The sequence below is a fragment of the Rousettus aegyptiacus genome, unplaced genomic scaffold (assembly GCF_014176215.1).
Source record: "Rousettus aegyptiacus isolate mRouAeg1 unplaced genomic scaffold, mRouAeg1.p scaffold_m13_p_3, whole genome shotgun sequence".
In the NCBI taxonomy this organism is placed as follows: domain Eukaryota; kingdom Metazoa; phylum Chordata; class Mammalia; order Chiroptera; family Pteropodidae; genus Rousettus; species Rousettus aegyptiacus.
In genome coordinates this window covers 115658970-115682346 of record NW_023416306.1, presented here as the reverse complement: position 1 = coordinate 115682346, position 23377 = coordinate 115658970, and the positions used below count along the sequence as shown (strand labels likewise).

The following is a 23377-nucleotide window of genomic DNA, read 5'->3' as shown; positions in this document are numbered from 1 at the left end:
ATTGGAAGGGGTGGCCCTGAGTGGGGGCAGATGGTGGGTGCTTCAGGGGAAAGCCATGCTGACTCATGGGCTCTGAGGTCCCTGGGGAGACATCCTGTTTCCTAACTCAGTCCTTGCCTTGTGTAACCAAGAGCCTGGAATAACATGCCCCTTCTTGGCAGCAATGAGAATCCCAGATAATGCCTCACATTTGTATGAGCTGCTGGAATATATAAAGTGCTCTATTTCACTCTGTATAATTACTTAAGGTAGTAAGGAAGGGAAAACAGACAAGGCACAGGGCTTTGCGCCCTTATGCAAATACAATCATGCTGCTCCGGGCTCCTCTATCTCTACCTCCAACCGCCACATAATCTCTGAATCTTCTCCTTGCTCAAAAGGTAGCCATCTCCAGCCCACATCACGGGGACCAGGCCCATTTAGAATGCTCGACCTACCCAAAGGTGTCTGAGGCAGTGCCACACTTGGGTGGTGCTGAGTACACACTGTGATGGGGCCCCTAAAAGGACCATCCATACCCCCAGAGGCTCTGGAAGACCTGGTAATGATGGTCTCTGCCCCAACTCAGCTAGGCAAGGAGTGAGCCTGAAAGAGTCAGGGGCAGCGGACGGGCGGGAGCCCCAGGCCAGGGTGCCGCCCGCTCCTGCCACCATCACTGGGGCTGGAGCTGCCTGCGCTGCCTCCGCCGCAGCACAGCCTCACGCAGGGCCTCTAGCAGCTGCTCCCGGTTGTTGCAGATGTTGTAATGTGTCAGGCGGAGCAGCTTGTCCACATCCTCCTGGCTGTAGGTCACCTTCGAGTAGTGGTAGGGGGAGCTGGAGGAAGAGAGGTTCACCTCCCCAGCCTCCTTCTCCTCAGCTGTCCGTGGGACCCCTAGTGGAGAAAGAGTGCAGCCCTGGCATGGAGGGGAAATGCCCTGAGGGAGTCGGGGTGGGAGAGGCATAAGGACCAAGGAGGTGGGGCCAGGGGCCCAGGGCACCAGGAGGGCGAAGTGGAGGGGCTGGGACCATGGCTCACCAGGGGCCGAGTGCTCCCGGAAGGAGTCATTGACCAGGGGGAAGTGTAGCACAGCAGGGGCTTCAGGGCAGTCGGGGTGCAAGAACAGGTGACACTCCTGAGGCTGGCGCTGCTCCTCAGGGCTCAGTGAGATGGGTGGGAACGGGATCCTCTGCTCCCCGCAGAACCGGCCCAGGAGCTGCAGTTGCTGCAGGGTGGGCAGAAGCAGCGTCAGAGGGACAGGCCCACAGGACCCCCCAGTGTCCTCGACAGCGGACTGACTGAATGTGGAGGTCTGCTAGGACACACAGGGCTTAGTGCTCAGAGGCCAGATCAGACTCTGGTGGACCCAACACAGCCAGGCCAGACTTGAAAAAATACTCTAAACCTGACGGCCTTTCCGCTGTAGCTCCACTGGGCTCAACTGAGTGGGGCTGCCCAAGTTCTGTAATTAGGAGGCAAAAACCTTCACTGGACCAGCACAGAAACTCAATGCAGGGAGTCCTAGAGATCCAGGACCAACTGGGGGTGCAGGAATAGCAAAGGGGACCCAAATATAAAATACACTTAAAAACATTCTAGTTCCCCCATCACTCCAACTTCCTGAGCAGGGTTGTGGATCTCCTGGTTGTAGATTCTACAAAATCAGTCTCTCATTCACATAGCCTCACTGTCACAGGCCCTAAGGGAAGGTGAACCAGATGCTGGACTCCAAGCAGATCTCCCCAGAGGCAGGAGCCAGGATGTCAGGTTGGCTCGGGCCAGGCTGGGGCTGCCCACTGCCTCCCAAGCCTGCCCCAGCCCACCTGAAAGGCTCCGTGGAGGTTGTAATCCAGTGACAGGATGAGGTCCACATCCCGTGTTGGCCGCAGGAGAGGCATGCAGCTGGTGTTGATAAGGTAGCCGACATCTAGCAGGCAAAGGTGGGACTCCGCAGGTGTCAGCTGGTTGGGGAACCCATCCAGTTTGGTGGCTAGAAAGGTTGGGGGATGCAATGGAGAAGCAACTGTCACTGGTGCTGAGGGTACCAGCCTGTCAGGCCTAATGCCAGCTTCTTGCCGCTGGTGGACAGACTGCCCTCTGGCCCTGCTCTCTCCCGCTGAAGCAGTACCTCTACTTCCTGAGACCCTGAAGGTGGGCCCTGATCCCCGACATAAAGAGAGAGAAAGGGGCTCCCACTCCACGCAGACCAGGCTCAAAGGGCTTGTAGGTGAGGGGTTGCAGAGAGTGGGTGTCTAGACCAGGGACCCAAGGCTCAGACAGCCATGGGAAGACTCTGGAGAGCTTGGATCGGGGGGAGAGAAGCAGATACCTTTCCAGGCGGTGAAGTGAGGATGCTGGAAATAGTCCTTGTGGAAATGAAGGCCACGCATGAAGTTGTGGGTGGCCTGAGCAAGTGGGCGCCGTGTCAGAAGGTCAGTGAAAAACTCAGCTATCCTGCCTGCTGTTGTGGGAGTTTCTTCTATCTTCAAAAGAGGGACCTGCTCCTTGTCTGCAGGCAAGGAGGGGAAGTGGGGCATTCAGAAAATGGGGGCCCCTGGACCTGTATCCCAGCCTCTGTGTGTAGGGATTCCCAAAGGCCTGAGAGCCACCCCACCTTCCCCCAAATGCAGCCCCACTGACTGTCCCTTTGAATCCTTAAGGAGCCTGGGCACCTACCCAGGCTGACCTGATCCTGCGCCCAGCGGTCCCAGAACTGGCTGGGCTCTGAGGACCAGTATAAACTGTCCTGGAGGCTGGCTGCATACAGGTTGCTCCAGATACCTGAGAGAGGACAAAGGGGAAGAGGGTCGCCACCTTGCCCATCTTGGACCAGAAAAAGTCCCAGTGACTAAGCTGGGAAGGGGAAGGCTCACCACCCCACCCCCCAGATCCATTCTCCCCGCTAGCCCAGCTTTTCCAGCCTTCTAACCCGCCTCACCTTCCAGGAAGCAGATGCGGGACTCAGGAAGTTGCTTTGTCAGGCGTCCCATGTAGAACTCAGAGCCAAAGAGCTCGGGGGGGATGAAGGCGCCATACTTGGGAAAGCCAACCTCATAGGGGGAGAACTCACACCACTCTGTGAGGAGGCCACACAGCCTCACCAGCAGGCCCAGAACCTGAGGGACCCTTAGTACCACGCACCCACCAGAGGCTTCATTCACATCAGGACAGTCTGGTGATCAGGAGGCTCCGCCTTATTGCTGGCACTCTGGGCATGAGACCTAAGACCCTTGCCCCCATCCCGAATCCTGAACGACAGTCTGGAAAGCATGGGACCTGGCCCAGAAGAGGTGGATGTATCACCCACCTCCTACACATAGGACCGACTACCCACCAACCACAAACGCACAGGTCTCAGCTCCAGGCTACTCACCCCCAAACTCAAAGGTGGTCATGTTCTTTTCCTTGGTGTTGAGGGCACAGTAGATGGGCAGAGGGTTCTGGCCATGACTCAGGGCCTTCCGCTGGTCTGAGAGTTTGTGGTCACTGGGCTGCAGGAGAAGGGAGGTGATGATCTGAACCTGAAGCTGTGGCTTCCTTATGCCTGGGGCCTTCCCCACCCCCTGCCACCCAGGGTGACTCCCCATCTTGAGAACGTGAAGTGGCTTTGGCCACCCCCACCTATCCATTCCCCAGCCTATACCCCTCTCCACACCTCATCATGCAGCAGCGCCTCATTGATGAGGGCCCACAGGTTAGTGAAACAGGTTGGGTGGCCCAGGTGGGCACGCTCGGCCATCTCCTGCCGGTATCTTTGCAGCTGGCTGGGGGCCAACACGCCTAGCTTGCTCTTGGTCACCTGGGTCTTCAGCAACTCAATGGGCCCTGCCAGGTCCTTCTGAGACCACTCTGGGTCTTCATAGAGGTTGGCCAAAGCCCTGGGAAAAGCCAAAGCCAGGGGGATCATCATTCAAAGAGCCATTGCATGCCTTGGACTCTATTCTAGGACAACAGCCTGGCAGGCACTTTCTGAGGACCATCTGACTCATTTCTCTCTGGCATATGCACACTCCTAGTCCTTCCAATTTGGTCAGAAAGGCCTCCGGGGTCTAAGAGAGCCTACTGCCATCCCCTGTCACAACCCAACCAGCCACCACCAGGTTCTTGCACTCAACCTGCCGCCAGCTCACCAAGTGGAGCCTGAGGCCCCTGTGATGTAGGAAACACAATCCAAGAGGCCCAGCTCCCTCAGGCCAGCCAGCTGCCCATACAGAGAAGTCATCGCACGGACCCCACCACCAGTGGCCATAACAGCTACTACTGGGATCTGAAAGAGAGGACAGCCAGGCTTGGAGTGGTCTTAGGGAGGCAGAAGAGGAGGTAGTAAGCCAAGTGGCTACTCAGCTCACCCACAGCTAAGGCTGCTCAAGATCTGATCAGGGATCTTCGGACCAGCACTAGTCAGGCCTGCTGAGAAGGTTTCAGTCAGTAGCTTCTGTAGGGATCAGTAGCTTCTCAAGGGTCAGGTTTGTCTGGTGTTGAGAACTCCAGGAAAAATGAACCAGACAAATCCAGGCCTTGTTTCCTCACCTCTAGCACAAGCAGTCTGGTGATTGCTTTTGGGAAGCCCCAGGGCCACTTCAAAAATGTCCATGTACCCATCCTCCTTCCTCGTGCAAGGAGAGATCATCTCCCTAGGAGATGCCCCAGGCTGATCTAAACCTCCAGAGACTGCCTGGGGCCAGAAGGCAGCCCTCAAGCTGTATGTCTCACCAATTAGTCAGAACCGGCCAGGTCTCACAACCTGGACCGGGCCCAAAATCAAGAAACAAGAAGGAAAGCCCATCGGGGCAGCTTGCAAGCTCCAGGTGCTTCATGCAATGCTCTGCATTTGATGTGCTCAAGCTCCTGATAACATCAAGTGAGAGGGCAGCAGAGCAGGGGCGGGCAGAGAGATGGGTCCAAGCCCACCTGGGCACCAGCCCTGGTCTGGTTAGGGAACGAGTTCCAGCCTCCTGCACTGAGCCCTAGGCCCAAGCAAGCTTGAAGATGCCCACCCCATGCAGCCCAGTCCCCAGACCTCGTCCTCCTGCAGGTCTCCATCCAGTTGCAGGGCCTGCTTCAGGGCCTTGGCCACCACCTGCTTCCTCCTGCTCAGGAAGGCCTGCTCCTCTGCACAGGGCTCGCAGCCCAGCCGCACGGCCAGCTCCTTCGGTCTGGATGAGAGGAAGGGCCCGTGAGGCAGCTCCCGGCCTCATCAGAGAGGGACGCTGGGCTGGTCTCCCTGAAAAGCCCACTGCAGTGTCTCCTCTCTTCTTTCCCCAACCCTCACCTGTCCTCCTGTGTCCTAACTGAAGTGTGACACGTGTAGATGGGATAAGGAGATGGCAAACCAAGACCCATGTGGGGACACGCTTGGGGAATGCAGCAAAGTAGATGCACAGAACCAGAAACACTAAACACACTGATGACTAAAGAGGCCTCTCCAGGGTCCCGCGAGCAAATAGGCCCTAGGTGGGACCCAACACCACAGATCCACTTGCACCTCTCAGCTTCTCAACCTCACCTACCCGGAAGTGACTACAATGGGACAGGAATCAGTGTTCCCACCTCTTCGTAGGGAGCAGCTGGTCTCCCAGGCATGTGAAGGGCCAGGGCCTGTGACTCCTTGTTCCATGGTTAGCTAAGGTCCACTCACACTAGCTGCCACCTGAAGGGGAGGGATTTCTCTCCTCTCTCGGTCTTCTTGCCCTTTCTGTGCCTCAAACCACTCTCTTCACCTTCCGCCTGTTTTTCCAGCCAAACATTTATCAAATGTCTCCCAAGTGCCAGGCCCTAGGTTAAGCATACACCCCTCTGACTAAAGCAGAAATGCAAGTTAAAAAGAGCCTTTACCTGCTAAGGCTTCCTACACATCACACTCTGCCCTGGGAGCAAACCCCTGAGCATCCTGGAGAGGATTCGTTGGCACAGCAGTTGCTCTGGGAACTGCCCCATCTCTTCCCCTCACTCCTCCAGCCCAAATGCCTGATGATTCATTGGTCACCTGTCCCTGGCTGCTTTCCCCCATGACCTTTCCCAGTGCCCAACCCGGCCTCTCACCCTTCTTCTTTTTTCAGCTCCACCCTCATCAGGGGCTCCTGAAAACCATGAAATCTACGGTCACAAAAGTTGGCCACTGGGTTCCTCTCATTCCAGCCCGAGCCATACCCCACAATGTCCCCATGCTCCCTTGGGCCCCCGGACATCTCCACAGGGCCCAGGCCTGAGGCCTAAAAGCAAAGATGTTCAGAGAATCCCTCTTCCCAGAGCCTGGTCCAGCAATTGCCAGGGCATGGCCCAAGCACAGAAGCTGCTACAGAAGCAGGCTATCCCTTCAAGGCCTGGGGCCCAGCCCTGCCCATGCATCTGGCTTTCTTCCTTCAGTGGCAAGTACCTGGGACATAGGGAAGACGAGCCTAACCACTTGACGAGAGGGCAGAGCCCTCAGGGGTACCTTCAGTTGCTCCTGGGAGGCATCCTGCAGGGGAAATGAAAGAACTAAGAATCTCTACCATTCCATTCCAGCAACGACTTCACCAATTGCCCCTAGGAGTGACAAAGCAACAGCAGGAAAGGGGAACAGGAGGCTGACATCAGCCCCACAATCTTCCCAGAGTGCCTGACTCTGCCAAGGAGTAAAGGGTGGGTTGGGGGCTCAGGGTGAGCAGAGAGACGGGCTGGCAGCATGTGCTGAGGGAAGAAGGGGATAAGTCTCCATGGCCCCCCTCACAGGAGCAAGAGGCACACTACCTGCAAACGAACACTCAGCTCCGGCTCCCAGCAGGCTGGGCAGTGGAAGTGCAAGGAGCCAGCGCCCACTGTGGCTTCCTGAGGACCCTCACAGGACCCAGGGACCACAAGGTGAACTTTTCCTTTTGAACCTGGAAACAGTAACCAGAGCAAAGAGGCTGGGAATAGGATCCCCACCCACAGGCCCTCATCTTGCCGAAGGGATCTGGGGGGCACTTCCCTCCTCACACCAAGATGGACATCTGGCCAGGCCAAGGCTGGGAGATGAAGCTCGCACCACAGCCCCTCTGAGCACTAAGGGAAATAGCCCCAGTATGGACTCACCACCCCGCCACCCCAACCCCTGCTCCTGCCTGAGAGCTGAAGGTAGATAGTACAAGGTTCCCTTAGAAAGGGGAAGACAAGGGCTGGGGGCTACCCCAGAGGTCAGGGACTCACCCTGCTGGTCCCCTGCCTCTTCCAGTCGAACACGCAAGCAGGAAAGCTCCCGGGCCTGAGTCATTAAGACAGGCCCTCAGAGTCGCACCCTTTCTCTGTTAGAGGCCCCCACCCTCCCAGCACCCTGGTTCTTGTTCCTCAGCACTTGTATTACCTTGTCCCAAGTCACAAAACATTTGAGCTTGTATCTTCTTGAGGAACTGAAATCCCAGGGTCCCCCAACTGGGTTCTGCCCCCGACCCCAGAGGTGAATCTGAAGCTTGGGGAGGAGGGCGAGGCAGGGGGTGTCGAGCATATGGCCTGAGAGAGGGGTTCTAAACTCACCACCAGGATGCCATTGCTGAAGAGCTGCTCAGCACGGTCTGTTCTGGAAAGAGCACAGTGACCCTCAGCAGGAGTCCAGGTTCCCAGGGGTTCACCCCTCAAGGAGGCCTGGGCATGCCTCCTCCACCACTGGATGTCTCCCAAGGAGGGGAGCCAGCTCTAGGTGTGCTGGGCCCTGTCCTTCCCGAAGAAAGCACTCCCACCCCGAACTGCCCCATGGCCTGACTCACAGATTCTGCAGCCGAAATTCAACTTCCAGCTTCTCCTCACCCTAGAGAGAGAGAGAAAAAAGCAAGTTAGGAAAGTTGAGGAATGTGTGAGAGAGAGAGGGAGGGAGCGGGGAAGGGAGGGAGTGCTCCTGCAGAATTGGATTCCAACCCACAGGCCAGCTGGGACTGCTGGAGCCCCATCTCCAAGTGGCTCTGTCCTTTACCTGTGTATGACTCCAAGAGAGCTGCCCTTGGTTTAGGGGCCACGAAAGAGGGTCGGGGATGGGACTGCTCCTTGGGACAGTAGCTATGGCTGAAAGAAGCCTCTGAGATGCCAAGGAAGCCTGGACCACCCGCTGGAGAAGAGGGCACCATGTGCTCGGCCACCCTCCCAAGCACCTCCCTTCTGCAGGGCAGAGGCCCTCCCCGGCCCTGGATGCAGCCTTGCCTGAGGGTTTAGGGTGAAGCTCTCACTGCGGAACTCCCCAACTCTCAAAGTCCCTACATCAAACAGCACCGACAACACGGGGTCATCACTGGTCAAAAGGTCCTGGTCAAACACTTGCAGTTGTAGGACATTCTGGAAGGGGAACAGAGTGCAGGAAGGAGGGGTAGAATAGGAAGGTGAGAAGCACAAGGGCAGGGAATGTGGGGCTCGGAGGTGACAGTGGCAGTGGACACAGAGAGTGAGCAGAGCTGGGGCTGACACCTGGCCCACCTTGACCTGGCTGTGGATTTGGAAGCGAAAGCTCTGATTCCAGATGGGGTTTCTGCTGTTTCTAACTGTGCGTGTCCGGAGCCTGTCGCTGGAGGCCGTGGGCAGCCACAGAGTCACATAACAGTCAGAGGGGGTCACTGTGGGAAGGAGGAATGAGCACCCAGTGATTGCCAACAGCCCTTCCCAGTCCAACCACCATAGTCCGTGTCCTTCCATCACAGGCAGCCCCAGGAGACCTGGAGACCCAAGGAGCAGCGCTGGGTCGGAAGACAGGAAGGGCAGAGGTACAGCCTGACCATGACCTTCCACCCAGTACCTCCTCTCGGCACCCTCTCCAGGACTCCACTGCATGCTCAGTCCTACTCATGTCTTTTCCCACTGCCCTTACTCCACTCTTCATGCAGCTACAGAACTGTTACCCTCCCTGGACCCAGCACTCACCTAAGTCCTTGGAGGGCAGGCCACGGGCCTGCAGGACACGAACGGTGAGCAGGCAGGTCCCAGGCACCTTTGCCTGCAGAGAGAGGGACAGTCTTCTGAAGGAAAATGGGCCCAAGGAGACAAGGGCCAACGGGGAGGCTAAGGTAACCCTCGAGGCCTCTGATCCAAAAAGCCCAGCCTTGCCCAGCTACAGGTCTGAACGGAAAGGAGGAAATGGTACCTACTGATGATTCCTGCCAGCAGTCATGCAATGCTCTGGGCCAACTCTGATTCATGGTCTTCACGAACCTTAACTCATTTAAGCACACAACAACTCTACGCATGGGACTACTTATGACCATCCCCATGAGTTAACCGAGGCAGAAAGACTAGGTACTCAGTCACTTGCTCAAGGTCAGGGGCCAGGACTGGACCAGGCTAGCTCCAGACTTGTGCTCTCAAGCCCCACAGTAAAGTGCTTCCAGACCCCAGTGTCGTCTCCTCTTTTGTCTTTCCACTCGCACTCCTGGCTCACCCTTGCCTTAGCAGACTTGAGACTGGTCTTGGGTGGTGGGGGTTGCCAGGAAAGAAGCACAATAGGGCTCAGCCTGGCCTTGGGCCCCCTGGTTGAGCTGTCCCCCATACTCTCTCCATCCCTGGCCAGAGGACAATTCTAGAAATGGGCTCTCTGCCAGGGGAGAGACAGCAGTTACCAGCTCAGACCACCCATGGGTTGTCAAGTCCTTCAGATCCTACAAGGTGAGGGTAACAATGGCCCCCAGGCAGCTCTATCCAAACCCATGACCCTGGGTCTGGGGATGTGGATCCTGACAGGTTGCCAAGGCAGGGGTCCTGTGCCAACCAATCTTTCCTTTGGGCCTTCAGCCCTACCTCGGGAAGAGCCCAGATGGATAGAGTCCAGGGATAGAGCTGGGGAAGCTCATCTATCAGTGTCAGCCGTGGGGCACCCACACCCCAAACAACTGAGTCAGGAGCACTGGAGCAGCCACTTCCTCCTGGGGCCCATGATGCCAAGGAGCTCTGCCTAGAACTTGTCCCTACAGGAGGAACTCAGGACAGTCCCTCATCAAGACCCTGCTTCTTCCCTGGCTCCAGCTCACCACCCTGGTCCAAGCAGAAGCCCACAGCTCCCCAAAGAAATAGTATTGACCAGGCCCCAGAAGGACTAGAGGTCAGATGGGGACCAAGTTCCCTACCTGTCTTACCAGAGCCATGAAGCTGAGAGTCCTTGGGAATCAGGGATGACAGGCAGTGGCCCTAAACAGAGGACTGTCAGCTTTTTAATCCTGAGCCAGGGATGTCCCAGCTGGCTCCAAGCTCCTCCCAGGTCCCTCCCAACCACCTCCGCTCCACCCAAGACCCACACCTACTCCTGGATTAGACAGCTATCCAGGAAATGAGGCACCTTAAACCTATGTAGAGCCACTGACACCCCTGTAGTGAGGGCTCAATACCCCCAAATACCCACTACCTCCAGCCATCAACATCTGTGCCTACCCTACCCAGCCCCAACTTAGCAAAGGGGCCCCCAGGAGAGCTGGCTTTCAGAGGCTGAGCAGGAAGACTGGAAAGTGGGGCCTGGAGGAGCCACTGAAGTCTGGAAAGCAGGAGGGTGGGCCCAGAGCAGTGGCAAATGGAAGAGCAGTGTCCCCTGTGGCAGGGCCTTTTACAACCTTCCAATGCCAGTATGACAGGAATACCCAGTCTTGACTGAAGCGCTTGGCCAATCTGAGAGGAGTGCCCCAGGCCCCGTCATCACCTGGCAGGGGTGTGGTTTGTTCTAGGAAACAGCCCTTCAAAGCTGGCTGCCTCCACTCTTGGAGCTGGGTGGCCAGGGATAGAGCCTCTGGGTCGGCACTCGAGATAGGGGGCTCTTCTACCTCCAGGGCTGGGTTGGTAGAGGGAAAGAAGGAGTCTGAGTGTGGAGACCCACTCCTTCCACAGGGGTAGTCTCAAGAGGGGCACGGGCTTCTGTCCCCTCCTGAGCTTGTAGTGGGAGAAAACAGGATGTCCCTCAGGGCACCACACCAGCTGCCCTGGAGCAGGAGGATAGCCAACAAAGCCAAAGCAAAGCTAGGAAGAGCTTTACAAGCTCAAGTCAATGAGGTCTGAGCCTCCAAGAGTTCTGAGGTCCAAAGAGTTCCAAGGTCAGCCTGCTTGCCCTGAGAGGGGTTACAATGGCTGTCACGGACAGAGGCATCTTGGCAGCAGAGAGCTCCTCAGGCCCAGGCCTGGACCCAGCCCTCCTGTCCTCCAATCTGAGTCGCCCTGAAATTTCCACCCGAACCTTTCACCTGAAATTTTCAGTCCTCACCAGACCACGGGAGGCAATTATGAGAGGGAATCTCAGTACACACCATCACAGCTATTTTTTATTAAAGACTTCCTCTGTACCAGTTCCATGCTATCCTTACAGATACCATCTCCAAGCCTCACCACACCGTGAGGTAGGAACCATCATTATCTCTGCTTTACAGACAAGATACCAGTGCTCTAAGGCAGTAACTTGCCCAAGGTCACAGAGGTTAGAGGCGGTGCTGCATCTGGAACCCCATTCTTCCTCCAGTGTGGCAACTTCCTGGGAGCCCACACCCAGACCTGCCTGGTGTCTCCTGGTCCTCCAGACTGCCTCCAGAGATTATCTGAAGCTGAGCCAGGTCAGCAGCCAACACACTCTGACTCCAGGTTGCTGTTAGGATTGACCTGGCCCAGAAGGGATATGACATTTTCCATGAGTTGTCTGCAGCAATGGTCACCAGGGCTTCATCAGTCGAGACCTGAGGCCTTAGTGAGGGAGTCAAGCAGCTGGAAGTAGCTGTACTTGAGGTCATACTCCATGTCATACCAGAAATTCACTGCAGGAAGAATGGAGACCAGAGCATGAGGGGCCCCCCTCTAACCCGCAGCCTCCCCAACCCACCACCAGATGCCCTGCTGGGCCTGCCTGGGTGACAGGGCAGCTCCTTACCAGCAATGCAACCATGGGACTGCTGGACATGGTGGAACCACAGGGCTGGCAGGTAGAGCATCTCACCAGCCTGCACCGTGCAGTGAAGTGCCTGAGCCTGGCTGTAACTGGGGTACCGGGCCAGATCTGGAGCCAGGGGGTCCAGTGGGATCCAGGGCACCTGGGGACACAGGGGATGTCATGGAATAGGACCAAAGTCTTTGGGCTCCCCAACTCCTCTCAACACAGGCCCTGCTCTGCATAGCACTGGTAGGCCCCAGACTTAGGCATGTTTCAGGTGGCACATCCCCAGTTCTTTTGTACCTGCTCCTCAGAGCCCAGATTCCTACCCTTCCTTCTCCCTGGGGCCCAGGAACAAGACAGACACCTTTTCCATGGCCTCTTCATCCACCATCTTAAAGAAGCCCTCTTCCGTCAGCTGATAAGTTGCTGGTATGTACAACTCTGAAACCAGAAGGAGAAAGGTATAGGAACCCTCAAATGGTCTGCAGCTTACCAACCACTCTCATTTACTTGTTCCCTGGTTACAGGAGCAAGAGAGTGTCAGGAGTCCTAGTACAGTGGAGACACTGTGTCCACATCTCAGGCCTGGGGGACCAGCCCCGCCCAAGGTGTTCACTGCCTTCCCTCTACCTTGGGCCACCTGCTCCCCAGAGCCCCTGCAGGCTACATCCCTACCATAGGGGATAAATGGCCGGTCGCTGGGTGGATGTAGCAGGAAGTGTTTCTCTCCCGAGATCACACAGTAGAGGTTCTCATAGTGGTCCTTATGCACTGCCAATACAAAGAAGGCCCGGTAGGCAGGGATGTGAGGGGCAGGACACAGGAGAGGACAAATGATTGTGCCTGGGGGCCTTGTACCCCACAATAGATTAAGGTGTAAGACAAAAGCATGCAACGTCACAGCAGGCTTGTGGGGATATGGAGGTGTCTGGCGGGTATTCAGGCATTTCCAATCTCTGACCACCAGGAACTTGACACTCGCCAGGCCCTAAGCTCATCTCTACCAAGAGGGAAATTCAAGCAAAGAGAGCTCTCCTAGCTGACCTAGCTGACCTTCGGAGAGCTTTCTAGAAACCTAGAAGAAAGTGTCCTCCACCCCCAATGCCACAGGTACCTACCCCGGCCTGAGCTGTCAAGAGAGGCCCTCTATTGTGCCCAAGCCCAGAATCCCAAAAGAAATCTTAGAGAATAGACAGTCTAACTTCCGTCCAGACCCCACCTTCCACTCTCGGCTTCCTCCCCCACCTGATACCTACAAGATGTCACTGCAGCTGCCTCCCCCAGCCAGAAGTTCACAGCATCAGGCATCTTTCCTGTGAGTTGGAGGAAACAGGTTAAGTTACAAAAGGGTGCCCAGAAAGCCAGGCTGGGGTTATCCCCACACAGTGATGATGGGCCAGAACCTGAGTAGGCAGCAGAGGGGTTGCACGGAGAGAGCAGGGGAAAAGGGTAGAGGTGGGCCACTCGGGGAGGGGCTTCCCTCCCCTGGGACAGAAAGAAGGTCAGCAATCTTCAGGAGTTCATTCATATGAAGTCAAGACCTAGGGGTTTGAGTGTTTAGTGCACAGCACCTGACCCTGACCCCATGGGGCCAAGTCATCATCAAAGAGAGAGAACCAGGAAGCAGGGGCCCAGCCTCCACTTACCTAGCGCCTCAGAGGCCCAGGGCACATGGGGCTCCAGATCAGGCAGCAGCTGGGGCAGCTCAATGGACAGGTTAGAGCACTGCTTCTGCACATAGAGGACTCCTGGGTGTTGAGCTCGGCCCTCCAGCACATCCAGCACACAGCTCAGGGGCAGGTGGCGTTCAGCGGGCATCACAAAGCGGTCCCCTCGCACAGCATCCGCATAACCATCTGGGGTTACAGCCACACTCACCTCCGTGGAGCCCACTGTGGCTCTGGAGGAATGGACATTCAGCCCATGCCCAGATGCCACAAAGCACCACCCACATCCCATCAGGGCAGCCCTCACCTGAGGTAGGGGAATGACCACTTCTGGAGGGCCGGCCAGTGCTGCAAGGCATTGCGGATGATGCAGGGCCTGTTGGGGCAGACCCAGTCCCGGTAGAAGTGAAGTGGAGTCGGGGGCTCATCCAAGTAGGGCACGGCAAGAGGCACGCTGAGCTCTGAGAGAAAAAGGGGATGCAGGGGGCTAAAGCCAACATTTCCCAGTCACTGCCCCACAGCCTGCATAAGAGATGCCCTTTCAGGATGGGCCATACTGGACAATGTCCCTTGGTGACCAAAGGACCCCGGATGACCAGAAATTGAAGAATGAGGAGGGAAATTTAAGGGAGAAGGTGTGATACACCCATAAATATACCAGCATGGGCTATACGAGAGTCCCCTGGAACAGGGGCTGCTGCTTAGCCCATAACCCAAACCCTCTACAGGACCATGTCCAGCCTGCATCATGGATCCCTGGTTTTCCCACTCCAGAGTGGCCAACCTACTGGCATCTGTTAGGAAAGGCAGCCATTGAGGTGGTGTTGGGGACTCCAGAAAGAATAGAGGCCCCAAGGCCACAGGCTGGTGTGGGTGGGTGGAGGCTCTGGAAAGCACCCCCCCAACAGTGGTATTTACTGAGCACCTAGAATGTGCTCAGTACTTGGCTTGGTCAATGTGGAGACATCAAGATATAATCTCATCATCATCTAAGGAAGCTTACAACCTAAGTGGGGAGACAGACTGCCACACAACTGCAGGCTGAACTTTGGCTTTTATCTTGCTAAACAGCATCACCATCCTCAGATACCCAGGGCTGCCATGTGCACTTGGCCAGGTTGTGCAGTGCGGCACCACTCAGATGTCTATAGGGGCTCTGTGTCACTCTTAATAAAAATCTTTTTGACTTTTCTTTCTCCCTCACTCCTATCATCCTTTTGATCGCCTCCAAGTCTTGTTGCTTCTACCTCTTATGTCTCTCAAACCACCACCCCCTTCCATCTGCTGGTATCCACATTCACACTACTTTCTTTGGGTCCTCAAATGTCAATTCAAGGAAGCTTCTTCCTTTTTAAAAATTGTAACCTTCTCCCAATAATCTTTATAACCTACTCCTTTTTTTTCTTTCTCCCTATCGTTTATCACCATCTAACACACTATATATTTCACTTATTTAAATAGTTTACTGGTCTTTCTTGTTAGAATATAAGCTCCATGAGGACAGGAGTGCTTGCCTTGTTCACTGGTATATCCCTGGGACCTAGATAATATTGATCACAGAGTAAGTACTCAGCAAATATTTGCTTAATGGTTGAACAGCTCCGACATCTCCTGGCTGGATAGTTACTGCAGGGAACTAACTGGTTTCCTTGGCTTCATTCCACTCCCTCTAAAAGTATCCCTTACCTTGAACCCAGTAATCTTCCTAAAATACAATCTCATCGTGTCACACCCCCAGGAAAAAATCCTTTGATGACTTACCACCACTCCTTACAAAATATTGTCTGCCTTGACACTCATTCAAGATGCTCCATGATCAGGCTCAACCTACTTTTCCAGTCTGGTTTCCTCCTGTCTGGTACCTGCCCCCTACACACACTATTCAGATGGTATCAAACTTTGTTCCTGCTGCTCAGACTGGAACACCTGTCTCCTGGCTTTTATAAACAGTACAGGGCCTCACTTTGTTATTTTCATCCTTGAACCTAACCTGAATGTCTTAATCCTCAATGAGTGGTTACTGCTTCCTGCTCTGAATGGCCACTGCACTCATTTTCACCTCTAAGGTCATGCTCTATCTCTTGCCAATGTGTTTCCATGCTGGTCATCTTTGTCTTGCAATCAGTTGGAAAGTAAATGTCTTTAGGTCAAAAATTGTAACTGAGTGGAAAAACAGATCCTAGTAGGCCCAGGAAAACTGAAAAGGAAAGAGCTGGCATGTGTGCTTGCTTAACTGGCTAGAGAGGCAAGATAGAACCTGCCAAGTAGATAAGAGAGCAGAGGGAAGAAACTGGCAAAGGACTGTGCCAGTCATGCCAACCCATCAGTCACCTTGGGGGTGGGGGGTACAGGGTGTTGATGTGGGGCTCAATAAATCTTATTATTCTCACTGGAATTTTTAAAGCATGTGGAAACTGTTGTGTTTGTTTTTTTTTTTTTTTTTCTCTTTGAATGTTCTCCAACTACTTCAGTTTTACTTTCTCATCATTTAATAGTTTTCTTTTAGAGAATGGCCACTGTTCCCTCCTGGAGCTTCAAAGTGAATTTCAAAAGGGATCCAAACAATTCCTTTGGCCCAACAATTCTTCTAGGAATTTAGCCAAGAAAAATACTCACACATGTGCATAAAGAATGTGCTCCAGGCACACTGGCCTCTTCACTGTTCCTTGAAAGGAACAGGCACACTCCCACCTTAGGGCATTCACCCAAGCGTGCCCTCTACTCAAAATGTCCTCAGTTGTCTGCTCATTCTCTCCTTTGAGCCTGTGCTCAAATGCTGCCTTATCAAGGAGGCCTCCCCTGACCATCTTATAACTTGTAACCTGCCCCCACCTCCACATCCTGAGGTTCATCATTCTGCTTTGCTTTTTTTCCCATAGCACTTATCTTGTAACCCAGGGGTCCCCAACCTTTTTGGCACCAAGGACTGGTGCTCCTATGATAATCTAATGCCTGATAATCTGAGGTGGAGCTAAGGTGGTGATGCTAGTGCTAGGGAGCAGATGCAAACAGATGAAGCTTTGCTTGCTGCCCATCGTTTACTTCCTGCTGTGCGGCCTGGTTTTCAACAGGCCACAGACCCATACTGGTCCATGGCCCAGGGGTTAGGGACCCCTGTTGTAACCCATTTCTTTTACTATATAATTTATTCATTTAGTGTGTCTATGGTTCATTGTCTGTCTCCTCATTTACAACTGTAAACTCTACAAGGGCAGAGATCTATTTTGCTCAGTGATATATCCTAAATACACGACCCACGAAACAATGTTTTGGTCAAAGAGGGACTGCAAATGATGGTGGTCCCATAAGATTGTGGTGATGCTGGTGTAAACACCTTATTGCTGCCAGTCACATAAAAGTATATATAGTACATACAGACACAATAGTAGGCCATACCATCTAGGTTTGTACAAATATACTCTATGATGTTCCCACAACAAAAAGTCACCTAACCTTGCATTTGGCACAGGCCGGATTTGTTAAATGGGTACTCCAAGTATTCCTTGCAGCACTACTGAAAACAGTAGATTGGGAATGACCTAATGCCTATCCACAGTGGGCTAATTAGTAAATTACAGCACTAGCACCCAGGTAGAATAAAAGACTGCAGTAGAGGGATATGGAACGATCTCCAAAATAAATACCACAGAAGAAGAGTATGTTCCGCAGACTGCCATTTGAATAAAAAGAGAGGTATCATGTGCGTGGATGTAAACAGTATTTCTGGAAGGATGCAAACTGAGGACTGGAATGGGACGAAAGCTTACTTTACGTTATAAATTTGTGGTTTTTTTAAACCATGTGCCCGTGTTATACTCAGTAGTTAAGAAATCGCTTAAAAATAGAGAAAAATGAGACAGGAAGAGAAAGAGGAGGAAGAAAAATAAAAACAAAGAAGGGGGGAACAAGGGATCATTTGTACCGCTGCCTCCAATTGTCCCCAAGGTCTGCACCGCTCCCAGACTGGAGGGGGTCTGTTCATGAATAGAGTTCCAGCAGTTCAGACAGAGTCATCTGACCACCTTAAGTACTTCACTACAAGAAAGGGTAGGAAGAGCTACAACAGACCCCTGATTATTCAGTGTGGGGCTGACTGTGGGAAACACAGGGCAGCAACAGGGTCAGGACTGAACCAGACTTTGGGAACGTGAACAGTCACTCCAGGATGACAAGAGGGCGTGCAAACAAGGCAGGAGGGGAGCCTGAGCACCCAGCCGCGGGTCTGAAGGAAGGGATTAGACAGAACAGTGATCAGAGCGGGGAAGAGAAGGCGGGGGTTTGGAATCAATGAGTCACGTGCACAAGGATAGAGTTCTGCGCCCAGGATAGAAACTAGGGTGCGTCTTGGTGTCAGCGGCCCAGGAAGGACCAGGCGCACACGACTCTGGGACCCGGTTCCCGACACGCCCACGTCCCTTCCCACACCCTGAGGTTACTCAGCAGTCAACGCCAGGACGCTGCAGCCTAAATGCACCCACTCACCCCTGGCCGCGACCGGGAATTCACGTAACTCCCTCCGCACAGCGTCCAAAGCCGCTTCCGCCATGACGCCGCCGCCGCCGCCGCCGCCTCGACGCCCCGCCCTCCCTGCGTCCTAGGCCGTAGCTCCGGCTCCCGGCGCCCCCCGCCCCCGAGGTTTTGTCCAGCCCCCAAGGCGTGCACGGGATTCTGCTATTCGCACAGCGAGCGGAAAGTGCCTTCTGTTGTCTGTCCCACTGGATGGCTTCTCAGAGTTAACAAATGATTGTGTTTATTGACAAGTTCATACATCAATACAAACGGACATATTAAAAACGCCTCTGCCCCGTGAGACCTGGGGAGGAGGGAAGCGCCAGGGACTGGGCAAAGTATAAAAGTTATAAATAAGGATCTTTTAAAACTGGGTCAGGGCAAATCTGGACAGGGACGACAGTTGCCGGTGGCCTCAGACATGCAGAAGGGGATGGGGACGGGCACCGGCCTGACCACAAGATCACCCCCCGCCCCACCAATGCTGCGCTGGGAGTGGGGAAAGGGTGGCTACCTTCTCACAAACCTTAGCAGGAGTGTAGTTCCCTCCTATGAGGGACAGGCTAGATGAGGATCGAAGAACCCAGCCCAATGGGCCAGGCCTGAGCCCTATTTGGGGTGGGCTGTGGCTAGCTAGTGTGCAGATTTGGGTAGGGAGTGGGAGTGGATTTCTAACCTTACAAGGCCAGCTGCAGCCCCACCAGGGTCCACCCTCAGCTACAACAGTTTTGGGGCCTAGGATTTCTCTGCAGGATTGGCCAGGTGCTGGTAGTAGAGAAGTGGGGATGAAACAGGTTTCATCTGTTCAGATACACTCAGGCTGCAGCAAACAGAGCTGGGCACCCTTCGGAATGCAATTTCTTTCTAAGCCTCTAACTATAAGGCCAGTAGGGAGCCCAAAGGCCCACCCATGGGAGAATGAGCTTTTGTGGCGTGGAGCTACAGTAAAGCTGCCCAGACTTATCTGAGGCAGAGAAAAGCAGTAGGGCCCAGAGACACATTCTTCATTCCAACTCAACAACTGCTTCACTACTTGGTCCTACTCTACCTGCCCACTGTGCCTTATCATCATCCCTTCACCCCAAACAACTGTTTCTAATCTATCCCCTTACCTCTACAACTTACCTGTCCCTCCTACCACCTTTCCAGTGTCTCTTGGCCCCTGCTGTAGTCACAGGTGCCTCTCCCCCCTCAACATCCAGTATCTAGAGCACCCCGGGCACCCAGCTCTGCCTTTCAGGAGGCTCTTTCCACTCAAACCTGGTACCCTATGGGCCATATAAGCTAGGCTGTGGACATCGAGAATCCCAAATTCGATCCATTTCCCATGAAGTTGGGGCAGGACATGAGAGGAAACCAAGCACACATCAGCCAGCCAAGTACTATAGCGATGAATATTCAACTGCAGATGGTGTGTGTGTGCGCGCATGTGTGCATGTAAGATACCATCTGTGGCCAAGGTCCTTAGAAGGTGGGCTGGTGCCCTGTAAACCATGAAGGAAGTTCCAATAGGGTTATGATTGAGCATCACTCAGGATGCAGGGAGAAGGTGGCTTCTGGGCTCCAGTAGCCTGCTGGGGAGCAGCGCTGGAGGATAGGGAAGGCCGAGGAGCTGAGGAAAAGAGGCCAGGGCTTCACGTCTGCCTAGCAGAGGGCATTACTGTCCTGCAGCAACATCCCACAGCTGGTTCCACACGTTCTGGCCAGGACAGAAAGGGGGCACAGGGAGAGGCAATGGGGAATAGGAGTGGAATGTGGGGGCTCAGGCCTTGATACCAACTCAAGCCTCCTGATGCCTGGGAAGACTGGAGGGCAGAGGGCTCTGTCTTTCTGAACTGCCAGGAATTGGGGAAAAGGAATAATCCATGCTCTGGCAGCCAGGGGAGTGCAGCTGGTATGGGAGGGGAAGTGGAGGTAGAGGAAAGGCTCCACTGTTGGCTGAAGGGCACTGAATACCACGCCTCTAACCTCTACCCACTGAGTACCCTGTGTGCGCTCCACCCCAGGGAGCTGATCCCTGCAGTAATTTCAAATGGCTTCTTAGAAGAGAGGGCCAGCCCGTCCGGATCTCCCCCAAGTGGGGCAGGCTGCCCTCCTACTCCTCACAGCACCAAGATGACAAAGGTCCAAGACCTACCCCTGCATGAACCACTACAGGAGCTATGGAGGCAGGAGTTCCAAAAAAGTGAGGCAACAGTCAGGGAAATAAATTAATAAATACAGGGGCCCATGAGGAGCAGGTGGAAAAGCTGCTTCTCCTTTGAGCACTGATCCCTGGTATCCACTCCAAGCATCCCCACAGGTTTTGGTGAGTGGAGGAGGGCTACAGTTTGGAAGAGGGGAAGCATTCACTTGGGACAGACTTCTGGACCTCAGAGTCTGCGTTCCATGCGCCGCTCCACAGCTCGAAGCAGCAGCTCTGAGTACTGCTCTAACAGGGCCTGTGTTTGCTCAGCCCCTACTGTCCCAGGGCTCCCGCCAGGGCTGGACAACATCGTTCCAGCCAGGGCCTCTAGCTCCTGCCGCACTGAAGAGAAGGTGTTTCTGAGGAGCTGGGTGATGCGACCTTGCTCCATTGAGGGTGTCTTGCAGCTGGCCACCTGCAACAGGATCCCAGAAGTGGGTTGGAAGAACAGGGGAGGGATCTGTCAACAACTATATAACAAGGAGGGGCCCCACCTGGGTAGCCTGCCCCCTCTTCCCAAAAAAGGGACTGCATGTCCATCTGGGTGTGGCTGGGAGTTCCATACTCCTAAGATCAGCAAGTATGACCAGAGGCTATGGGACTGAGGCGGACTCTGGGGTGACCCCAAAGGAGGAGACCATCAGATTATGGCACCATCTACGTTGCTAGCAACTCCTCCTTCAAGGCTTGGGCCCTGCTGCAGTGCCCCCATGTCTAGGCTGCCAAATAGTTTTTGAATATGAAAAACATTATTATTAATAACTACACTGGGAAAAGATGGTCCTGAGCAAACTAGGGCATGTGGGCTCTCTATCCACCCTCTTCAGCTCTTAACCAGACATGACCAATAGGTGCTCGGTTCAAGAGGCCCAGCCTGGCCTCTAATCCCCTCACCTACTCTGCCCAGGATGTTCTTGACTGCAACATACCCATTAGTGCAAGAGCGTTATCATTATGCTCTGGATATTTAGCACTTCTGACATGCTCTGTCTCCCCACTGGTGGGTGCCCAACACGTACCAAGTGGTAGAGCTGCACGGCCTGGCGCACACTGCTCTGGAGCTCTGCTACAAGTTGTTCACACTGCTCCAAGCTCACTGCTGGTTCTGGGAGGGACAGAGACAGCTCAGTAAGGCCCAGCAAAGCTTCCCTTTCAGGCCTCCCCGCCTGCAGCCACTCAGAGCAGGACAAGCCTACCCCCAAAGCATCGCACCCCCTCCACTTGCCCTCAGTCCTTTCCTCTTGCCTCTTCCTTCCAAACACCCTCCCAGCACCACACAGGAAAGAAGGTCCAAAGGAAAGGGCCAGCCCTAGCCCCAAGGCTAGGCACTGAGGGGCAAGTGGGTCACTGGGAGATCATGAAGATTAGCAGGAGTGTCTCACCATCAGGCGTGTGACTTATGGACTGAGACAGGAGCAGACAGGACAAAAAAAAACACCAGAGGCTGGATGCACAGAAATGGAATGGAGCCAGAGAGCAGCCAACAGATACAGAAGAGAGAGGATGGGACAGGATATAAGAGCTGGGGAGCCATGCACACCTGAGGCCTGGCTTGGGGCTGCCCCTGGCCTGGTATACTCCATGGGGTTGGGAGTCTTCTCAGCAGGTGGGGGCTGCAAGTTCTCAGGGCCTTGGAGGAGGCTGCCCACTGACAGGTGCTGGGCACAGGGGCTGTTAGGCCCAGGCTGAACCTGGCATTCTGTCCTAGGCCTGGGAGGGGTACCCTCCCCCAAAGAGGCCCGCTTCTCAGATGTACTGTGAGTCTTTCCTAGGCCCACTGGGGAGCCAGGCTGTTCCGCCTCACCAGGGGACCTGCCCTTGGTAACAGGTGAGAATGTGGCCAGGGTAGGACGATCAGGCAATGGCTTTGGAATGTCCAGGACCAAGTGAGCCCGGCTGGGCAGGGCCAGCTTGCTAAGTGGTGAGACTCGAACAGGGGCAGGAGCTTGAGGTTCAGCCGCCAGGCCCAGATTCTCTCCAACAGAGATGCTGCGGGATATCTTGGCCATGGAACTGGTGGTGGGGTTCTGGTAGGAGTGGGGCCGAGACAGACAGCCATCAGCCTGGGGCAGGGAACGCAGGCCCTCCTGGGCCTCTATCTCTCGTAAGAGCAATGGGCCTTGTGGAGGAGCCTCCCCTACAGAGAAGACAGAGATATATGCAAGTCAAATGGTGAGGAAGGTATCCCAGGTGCCAAGGCTCAGTTCCCAAGGAGCCGCTATGCCCTGCACACACCCACTAAAGGACACCCAGTGGCAAGCACAGTGACACATCAGGGCTATATCAGGCCCTCCTTTCTCTAGCATGCTCATGTGCTCCCCATACTCTAGAGCTGAGCCCATACTCTAGAGCTGAGCCCACCAGGCTCCTTACCCTGTGGCACCAGACTCTGCACCGATTGGGCTTTCTGGAGTCTACCTAAGGAGCTGGTTGATGCCACTCTCTTGGGTGCCCAGCTGCTGTCTGGGCTGAGACGGCGTCTTGGCAACAGCACAGGGGCTGCCTGCTGGGGGCCAGGATTTCTGGGAGTAGGCTCCGCCTCTGGGGGTGCTCCTGGAGGATTGGCACCACTGCCTCTCAGCTGCTCTCCAGAAGTCTGTGGCATCTGGACTGGTCTCAATGTCAGTGCTAGACTTGAGGAAGATGGGGACGGTTCCCTAAAGGGAAGAAATGCAGAAGAAGGCCCAGAGGAGGCTTAGGGCTCTCCCCTGCCAAGATAGGGAGAAGCTCTCACAACACCAGGGAAGCATTAGGAGAGAAGGGCAGGCACAAAGTCAGCCAGGCCAGCCCCAAAACTTGGAAGTACAAAATACTGTTGGATGTGGGAAGATAAGCCTTGGAGAGAGGAGGGCTACATGCTGCCCCAGGGGCAGAACTGGCCCCATATTAGGAGCACTGGGAGGTCAGGAGAGTTGGAGCTCCTTGTGGGAGAGTAAGAGCTGCTGTGGGGAACATACCTGAGTGGGGGGGTCTGCACTTGCAACAGGAATCGTGAAGAGATGCTCTGAGACTCTGTCCTCTCTGGTACTCGGACAGGACCGCCTGCCAGGGTGACAGAAATCATAAAATGAAGGAAGCCCTTGCACTAGATTCTCTCCCACCCCCCAGAAGCCAACCCCAGGGCATGCTCTGCCTTTGGACCCTCCCTCTTAGCCAGGCAAAAAGGGGAGCAAGGCAGATTGCAGTGACCAAATGTTGGGCCTC

The 23377-nt window shown here is 54.6% G+C and overlaps 3 protein-coding genes across 12 annotated transcripts in view; all 3 read right to left on the bottom strand.

The window, feature by feature from the left end:
* Positions 1-28: 28 nt before the first annotated feature.
* On the bottom strand, positions 29-11511 carry PLA2G4B (phospholipase A2 group IVB). 5 transcript variants are annotated; one of them, XM_036238263.1, is made up of 20 exons: positions 11444-11511; positions 10038-10098; positions 8842-8914; positions 8131-8537; positions 7704-7744; positions 7474-7516; positions 7150-7204; positions 6712-6842; positions 6356-6439; positions 6022-6059; positions 5000-5135; positions 4110-4246; positions 3635-3857; positions 3353-3470; positions 2918-3055; positions 2656-2760; positions 2309-2488; positions 1803-1969; positions 1018-1204; positions 29-873 (listed from the first exon to the last, which is right to left on the bottom strand). In XM_036238263.1, exons 2-20 carry the CDS (start codon positions 10053-10055, stop codon positions 653-655), a joined length of 2502 nt encoding a protein of 833 aa, XP_036094156.1. In that variant the 5' UTR covers positions 10056-10098; positions 11444-11511; the 3' UTR covers positions 29-652. The 5 variants fall into 5 exon arrangements, with proteins under 5 accessions (XP_036094156.1, XP_036094157.1, XP_036094158.1 ...); XM_036238264.1 differs by having other exon boundaries at positions 10047-10098; XM_036238265.1 differs by lacking the exon at positions 11444-11511 and having other exon boundaries at positions 8131-8262; positions 8401-8537; positions 10038-11068.
* Positions 11188-18065, bottom strand: JMJD7 (jumonji domain containing 7). Of its 2 annotated transcripts, none has more exons than XM_036238270.1 (8): positions 17962-18065; positions 13787-13940; positions 13459-13712; positions 13069-13125; positions 12488-12583; positions 12139-12253; positions 11810-11969; positions 11188-11696 (listed from the first exon to the last, which is right to left on the bottom strand). In XM_036238270.1, the coding sequence occupies exons 1-8, from the start codon at positions 18023-18025 to the stop codon at positions 11694-11696; spliced, it is 903 nt and encodes a 300-aa protein (XP_036094163.1). In that variant the 5' UTR covers positions 18026-18065; the 3' UTR covers positions 11188-11693. The 2 variants fall into 2 exon arrangements, with proteins under 2 accessions (XP_036094163.1, XP_016007772.1); XM_016152286.2 differs by having other exon boundaries at positions 12177-12253; positions 17962-18064.
* A 141-nt stretch (positions 18066-18206) lies between these two features.
* MAPKBP1 (mitogen-activated protein kinase binding protein 1) overlaps positions 18207-23377 on the bottom strand; it is a 52687-nt gene continuing 47516 nt past the window's right edge. For 4 of the 5 annotated variants that reach the window (XM_016152280.2, XM_016152282.2, XM_016152279.2 and 1 more), the window contains 5 exons: positions 23131-23215; positions 22547-22830; positions 21714-22310; positions 21193-21278; positions 18207-20588 (listed from right to left, as the gene is read on the bottom strand). In XM_016152280.2, the coding sequence (XP_016007766.2) occupies positions 20361-20588; positions 21193-21278; positions 21714-22310; positions 22547-22830; positions 23131-23215 (1280 nt within the window). In that variant the 3' untranslated portion in view covers positions 18207-20360. The remainder of the gene's footprint in view (positions 20589-21192; positions 21279-21713; positions 22311-22546; positions 22831-23130; positions 23216-23377) is intronic. The other variant, XM_016152283.2, reaches the window with a different exon arrangement.